Source organism: Zonotrichia albicollis, chromosome 34, assembly GCF_047830755.1.
Source record: "Zonotrichia albicollis isolate bZonAlb1 chromosome 34, bZonAlb1.hap1, whole genome shotgun sequence".
In the NCBI taxonomy this organism is placed as follows: Eukaryota; Metazoa; Chordata; class Aves; order Passeriformes; family Passerellidae; genus Zonotrichia; species Zonotrichia albicollis.
The window spans coordinates 917143-924015 of NC_133852.1; the positions used below are offsets into that span (position 1 = coordinate 917143).

General features: G+C 40.8%; 2 protein-coding genes across 2 annotated transcripts in view; both read right to left on the minus strand.

Moving 5' to 3' along the window:
- LOC141726280 (structural maintenance of chromosomes protein 1A-like) overlaps nucleotides 1-5533 on the minus strand; it is a 31672-nt gene extending 26139 nt beyond the window's left edge. The window contains exon 1 of the mRNA XM_074531011.1: nucleotides 5407-5533. Coding sequence (XP_074387112.1) covers nucleotides 5407-5436 — 30 coding nt within the window. The 5' untranslated portion in view covers nucleotides 5437-5533. The remainder of the gene's footprint in view (nucleotides 1-5406) is intronic.
- An 894-nt stretch (nucleotides 5534-6427) lies between these two features.
- The window catches only part of LOC141726290 (solute carrier family 12 member 6-like), a 9430-nt gene continuing 8984 nt past the window's right edge, over nucleotides 6428-6873 (minus strand). The window contains exon 7 of the mRNA XM_074531038.1: nucleotides 6428-6450. Within this exon, the coding sequence (XP_074387139.1) occupies nucleotides 6428-6450 (23 nt within the window). The remainder of the gene's footprint in view (nucleotides 6451-6873) is intronic.

Here is a 6873-nt window from a genome sequence, read left to right on the forward strand (position 1 = left end):
CAAAAAATCTCCCCCAAATCCACCCTGAAATATTCCCCAAAAACCCCAAAATCCCCCCAAAAATTGTCCTGAAATCCCCAAATCTGGGGGACCCAAAAACCCCAAAATCCCCCCAAAAATCTCCCTAAAAATCGTCCAAAAATCCCCAAATCTGGGGGACCCAAAAATCCCCAAATCCACCCTGAAATATTCCCCAAAAACCCCAAAATCCCCAAATCCACCCTGAAATATTCCCCAAAAACCCCAAAATCCCCCAAATCTGGGGCACCCCAAAATCCCCCAAATCCACCCTGAAATATCCCCCAAAAACCCCAAATCTGGGGGACCCCATAATTCCCCAAATCCACCCTGAAATATTCCCCAAAAACCCCAAAATCCCCCAAAAATCTCCCTAAAAATCGTCCTAAAATCCCCAAATCTGGGGGACCCAAAATTCCCAAATTCCCCCCAAAATTTCCCTGAAAAAGCCCCCAAATCCCCTAAATCTGGGTGACCCCAAAATCCCCCAAATCCTCCTCAAAACCCCAAATTCCACCCAAAAAATCTCCCCCAAAAACCCCAAATTCCCCCCAAATCTCCCCAAAATCCTCCAAAAACCCCAAATTCCACCCAAAAGTCTCCCCCAAAATCTTCACAAAATCCCCCAAATCTGGGGCACCCCAAAATTCCCCAAATTCACCCTGAAATATTCCCCAAAATCCCCCAAAAATCTCCCCCAAAACCACCCTAACATACACCCCAAAAACCCCAAATCTGGGGGACCCAAAAATCCCCCAGAATCCCCCAAAAATCCTCCTAAAATCCCCAAATCTGGGGGACCCCAAAATTCCCCAAATCCTCCTCAAAACCCCAAATCCCACCCAAAAAATCTCCCCCAAAAACCCCAAATTCCCCCAAAATCTCCCCCAAAATCTTCACAAAATCCCCAAAATCTGGGGGACCCAAAAATCCCCAAATTCCTCCCCAAAATCTCCCTGAAAAAGCCCCAAATATCCCCCAAAAGGCCCCAAAAACCCCAAATCTGGGGACCCCAAAATCCCCCAAATCCACCCCAAAATATTCCCCTAAATGCCCAAAATCCCCCCAGAAAATCTCCCTAAAAATTGTCCTAAAATCCCCAAATCTGGGGGACCTAAAAAACCCAAATTTCCCCCAAATTCCCCCAAAATTTCCCTGAAAAAGCCCCAAAATCCCCAAATCTGGGGGAGCCCAAAATTCCCCAAATCCTCCCTGAAATATTCCCCAAAAACCCCAAAATCCCCCCCAAAATCTCCCTAAAAATTGTCCTAAAATCCCCAAATCTGGGGGACCCAAAAATCCCCAAATTCCCCCAAAATTTCCCTGAAAAAGTCCCAAATATCCCCCAAAAGGCCCCAAAATCCCCAAATCTGGGGGAGCCCAAAACCCCCCAAATCCACCCTGAAATATTCCCCAAAAACCCCAAATCTCGGGGACCCAAAAATTCCCAAATTCCACCCAAAATCTCCCTGAAAAAGCCCCAAATATCCCCCAAAAACCCCAAAATCCCCAAATCTGGGGGACCCCAAAATCCCCCAAATCCACCCGAAAATATTCCCCAAAAACCCCAAAATCCCCCCAAAATCTCCCTAAAAATCGTCCAAAAATCCCCAAATCTGAGGGACCCAAAAATCCCCAAATCCTCCCCAAAAAACTCCCTGAAAAAGACCCAAATATCCCCAAAATCCTCCCCAAAAAACCCCAAATTCCACCCAAAATCTCCCTGAAAAGGCCCCAAATCTCCCCCAAAAGGCCCCAAAAACCCCAAATCTGGGGGAGCCAAAAATTCCCCAAATCCACCCTAAAATATTCCCCAAAAACCCCAGAATCCCCCAAAAATCTCCCCAAAAATCGTCCTAAAATCCCCAAATCTGGGGGACCCAAAAATCTCCAAATTCCCCCCAAAAAATCTCCCTGAAAAAGCCCCAAATCTGGGGGAACCCAAAATTCCCCAAATCCTCCTCAAAACCCCAAATCCCACCCAAAAAATCTCCCCCAAGAACCCCAAAATCCCCAAATTCCCCCCAAAAGTCTCCCCCAAAATCTTCACAAAATCCCCCAAATCCACCCTAAAATATTCCTCAAAATCTCCCCAAAATCCCCCAAAAATCTCCCCCAAATCCACCCTAAAAGACGCCCCAAAAACCCCAAATCTGGGGCACCCCAAAATCCCCCAGAACCCCCCAAAAATTGTCCAAAAATCCCCAAATCTGGGGGACCCAAAAATCCCCAAATTCTCCCCAAATTCCCCCAAAATTTCCCTGAAAAAGCCCCAAAAACCCCAAATCTGGGGGAGCCCAAAATTCCCCAAATCCACCCTAAAATATTCCCCAAAAACCCCAGAATCCCCCCAAAAATTGTCCTAAAATCCCCAAATCTGGGGGACCCAAAAATCCCCAAATTTCCCCCAAATTCCCCCAAAATTTCCCTGAAAAGCCCCAAAATCCCCCAAATCTGTGGGACACCAAAATTCCCCAAATCCTCCTCAAAACCCCAAATCCCACCCAAAAAATCTCCCCCAAAAAACCCAAATTCCCCCAAAATCTCCCCCAAATATCCCCAAAATCCTCCCCAAAAACCCCAAATTCCACCCAAAAAATCTCCCCAAAATCTTCACAAAATCCCCCAAATCTGGGGGACCCCAAAATTCCCCAAATCCACCCTAAAATATTCCCCAAAATCTCCCCAAAATCCCCCCAAAATCTCCCCCAAATATCCCCAAAATCGTCCCCAAAAACCCCAAATTCCACTCAAAAATCTCCCAATCTGGGGGACCCCAAAATTCCCCAAATCCTCCTCAGAACCCCAAATCCCACCCAAAAAATCTCCCCCAAAAACCCCAAATTCCCCCAAAATCTCCCCCAAATATCCCCAAAATCCCCCCCAAAAACCCCAAATTCCACCCAAAAGTCTCCCCGAAAATCTTCACAAAATCCCCCAAATCTGGGGGACCCCAAAATTCCCCAAATCCTCCCCAAATTCCCCAAAATTTCCCTGAAAAAGCCCCAAAATCCCCAAATCTGGGGGACCCCAAAATCCCCCAAATCCACCCAAAAATATTCCCCAAAATCCCCCAAATCCCCCAGAAAATCTCCCTAAAAATTGTCCTAAAATCCCCAAATCTGGGGGAACCCAAAATTCCCCAAATCCTCCTCAAAACCCCAAATCCCACCCAAAAAATCGCCCCCAAAAACCCCAAATCTCCCCAAAAAGGCCCCAAATATCCCCAAAATCCTCCCCAAAAACCCCAAATTCCACCCAAAAAATCGCCCCCAAAGTCTTCACAAAATCCCCCAAATCTGGGGGACCCAAAAATCCCCAAATTTCCCCCAAATTCCCCCAAAATTTCCCTGAAAAAGCCCCAAATATCCCCCAAAAGGCCCCAAAATCCCCCAAATCCACCCCAAAATATTCCCCAGGATCCCCCAAATCCTCCCCAAAAATCCCAAATTTCGGACCCCAAAATCCCCCAAATTCATTCCAAAATTCCCCCTAAAATCCCCCAAATCCACCAAATCCCCCCCAAAATTCCCCAAATCCCCCAAAATGGGAATTCTCCCCAAATCTGGGGGAAGTTTTCCCAAATCTGGGGGAATTTCTCCCCAAAATTGGCAGAATTTTCCTCAAAATTGGGGAGAAATTCCCCCAAAAATTGGGATTTTTTCCCCCAAAAATTGGGATTGTTTCCCCCAAAAATTGGGATTTTTCTCCTCCAAAAATTGGGATTTTTTCGCCCAAAATTGGGAATTTTTTCCCCAAAATTGGGATTTTTCTCCTCCAAAAATTGGGATTTTTCTACCCCAAAAAATTGGGATTTTTTTCCCCAAATTGGGGGGATTTTTTCCTCCAAAAATTCAGATTTTTCCCCCAAAAAATTGGGATTTTTTTCCCCAAATTGGGGGGATTTTTTCCTCCAAAAATTCAGATTTTTCCCCCAAAAAATTGGGATTTTTTTCCCCAAATTTGGTGTTTTTTTCCCCAAGTTGGGGGGATATCTTCCTCCAAAAATCCAGATTTTTCCCCAAAAAATTGGGATTTTTTTCCCCAAACTGGGGGGGACTTTTTCCTCCAAAAATTCAGATTTTTTCCCAAAAAATTGGGATTTTTTTTCCCCAAATAATTGGGATTTTTTTCCTCCAAGAATTCAGATTTTTCCCCAAAAAATAAGGATTTTTTTGCCAAATTTGGGGTTTTTTTCCTCCAAAAATTCAGATTTTTCCCCAAAAAAATTGGGATTTTTTCCCCAAAAATTCAGATTTTTCCCCCAAAAAATTAGGATTTTTTTCCCCAAATAATTGGGATTTTTTTCCTCCAAAAATTCAGATTTTTCCCCCAAAATGGGGGGGATTTTTTCCCCAAAAAATTGGGATTTTTTTCCCCAAATTGGGGGGGATTTTTTCCTCTAAAAATTCAGATTTTTCCCCAAAACATAAGGATTTTTTTTGCCAAATTTGGGGTTTTTTTCCTCCAAAAACTCAGATTTTTCCCTAAAAAATTGGGATTTTTTTGCCAAAAAGTTGGGATTTTTTTGCCAAATTGGGGGGTTTTTTTCCCCAAATTGGGGGGATTTTTTTCCTCCAAAAATTCAGATCTTTCCCCAAAAAATAAGGATTTTTTGCCCAAATTTGGGGTTTTTTTTCCCCAAATTGGGGGGATTTTTTCCTCTAAAAATTCAGATTTTTTCCCCAAAAATTTGGGATTTTTTTGCCCAAATTGGGGGGATTTTCCCCCAAAAAATTGGGATTTTTTTTTCCTCCAAAAATTCAGATTTTTCCCCAAAAAATTGGGATTTTTTCCTCCAAAAATTCAGATTTTTCCCAAAAAACTGGGATTTTTTTCCTCCAAAAATTCAGATTTTTCCCCAAAAAATTGGGATTTTTTTCCCCAAATTTGGGGGATTTTTTTCCCAAGTTAGGGGGATTTTTTCCTCCAAAAATTCGGATTTTTCCCCAAAAAATAAGGATTTTTTTGCCAAATTTGGGTTTTTTTTCCTCCAAAAATTCAGATTTTCCCCCCAAATTGGGGGGATTTTTTCCTCCAAAATTCAGATTTTCCCCCAAAAAAATGGGATTTTTTTTTCCCCAAATTTGGGGTTTTTTTCCTCCAAAAATTCAGATTTTTCCATAAAAATTTGGGATTTTTTTTGCCAAAAATTCAGATTTTTTCCCAAGAAATTGGGATTTTTTCCCCAATCTGGGGGGATTTTCCCCAAAAAAATTGGGATTTTTTTTCCCCAAATTGGGGGGATTTTTTCCTCCAAAAATTCAGATTTTTCCCCCAAAAAATTGGGATTTTTTTTGCCAAAAATTGGGATTTTTTCCCCAAAAATTTGGGATTTTTTCCCCCAAATTTGGGTTTTTTCCCCCAATTTTGGAATTCACCCCAGACCTGGTTCATTTTCTCCTTGAGCTCCTTCATCTCGCGCTCCCGGCCCTGGATGATTCGTTTGATGTCGTTGATGCGCGGCCCAAAATTGGCCAATTCACTCTCCAGCTTGGACTTCTCCTGGAAATGGGGAAAAAATGGGAATTGTGAGAAAAGGGGGAAAAAATGGGAAAAAAGGGGGAAAAAAATTGGGAAAAAGAGGGAAAAAATTGGGAAAAAAATTGGGAAAAAAAGAGCAAAAATTAGGAAAAAAATGGGGGAAAAATGGGGTAAAAATTAAAAAATAACCGAGGGAAAAATGGAAAAAAAAGGGGGAAAATTGTGAGAAAAATTGGGAAAAAAAAGAGCAAAAATTAGAAAAAAATGGGGGAAAAAAGGGGCAAAAATTCTAAAATAACCGAGGGAAAAATGGAAAAATAAAGGAAAAATAAAGGAAAAATAAAGAGGAGAAAAAAGAGGGAAAAATTGTGAGAAAAGTGGGAAAAAAGAGGGAAAAATGTGAGAAAAATTGGGAAAAAAAACCCAAAAATTAGAAAAACAATGGGGGGGAAAAAAGGGGCAAAAATTTAAAAAAAAACGAGGGAAAAATGGAAAAATAAAGAGGAAAAAAAAGGGGGGAAAATTGTGAGAAAAACTGGGAAAAAAAGAGCAAAAATTAGGAAAAAATGGGGAAAAAAAGGGGCAAAAATTAAAAAATAACCGAGGGAAAAATGGAAAAAATAAAAAATAAAGAGGGGAAAAGGGGGAAAAATTGTGAGAAAAATTGGGGGAAAAAAGAGCAAAAATTAGGAAAAAAATGGGGGAAAAAGGGGGCAAAAATTAAAAAATAACTGAGAGAAAAATGGAAAAAATGGAAAAATAAAGAGGAAGAAAAGGGGGGAAAATTGGGAAAAATTGTGAGAAAATGGGAAGAAAACTTGGGAATAAATTGGGGAAAATCAGAGAAAAAAATGGAGGAAAAAGGAGAAAAAAAAAAGGGAAAAATGGGATTAAAATCCAGCCCTGAAACCCAAAATTGGCCAATTCACTCTCCAGCTTGGACTTCTCCTGGAAATGGGGAAAATGGGAAATTGTGAGAAAAGGGGGAAAAAATTGGGAAAAAAGAGGGGAAAATGTGAGAAAAATTGGGAGAAAAGGGAAAAAAATTGGGAGAAAAAAGAGCAAAAATTAGGAAAAAAAGGGGAAAAAAAGGGGCAAAAATTAAAAATAACCGAGGGAAAAATGGAAAAAATAAAAAATAAAGAGGGGAAAAAGGGGGAAAAATTGTGAGAAAAGTGGAAAAAAAAGAGCAAAAATTAGAAAACAATGGAGGAAAAAAGGGGCAAAAATTAAAAAATAACTGAGGGAAAAATGGAAAAAAAAAGGAAAAATAAAGGAAAAATAAAGAGGAGAAAAAAGGGGGAAAAATTGTGAGAAAAGTGGGAAAAAAGAGGGAAAAATGTGAGAAAAATTGGGAAAAAAAAGAGCAAA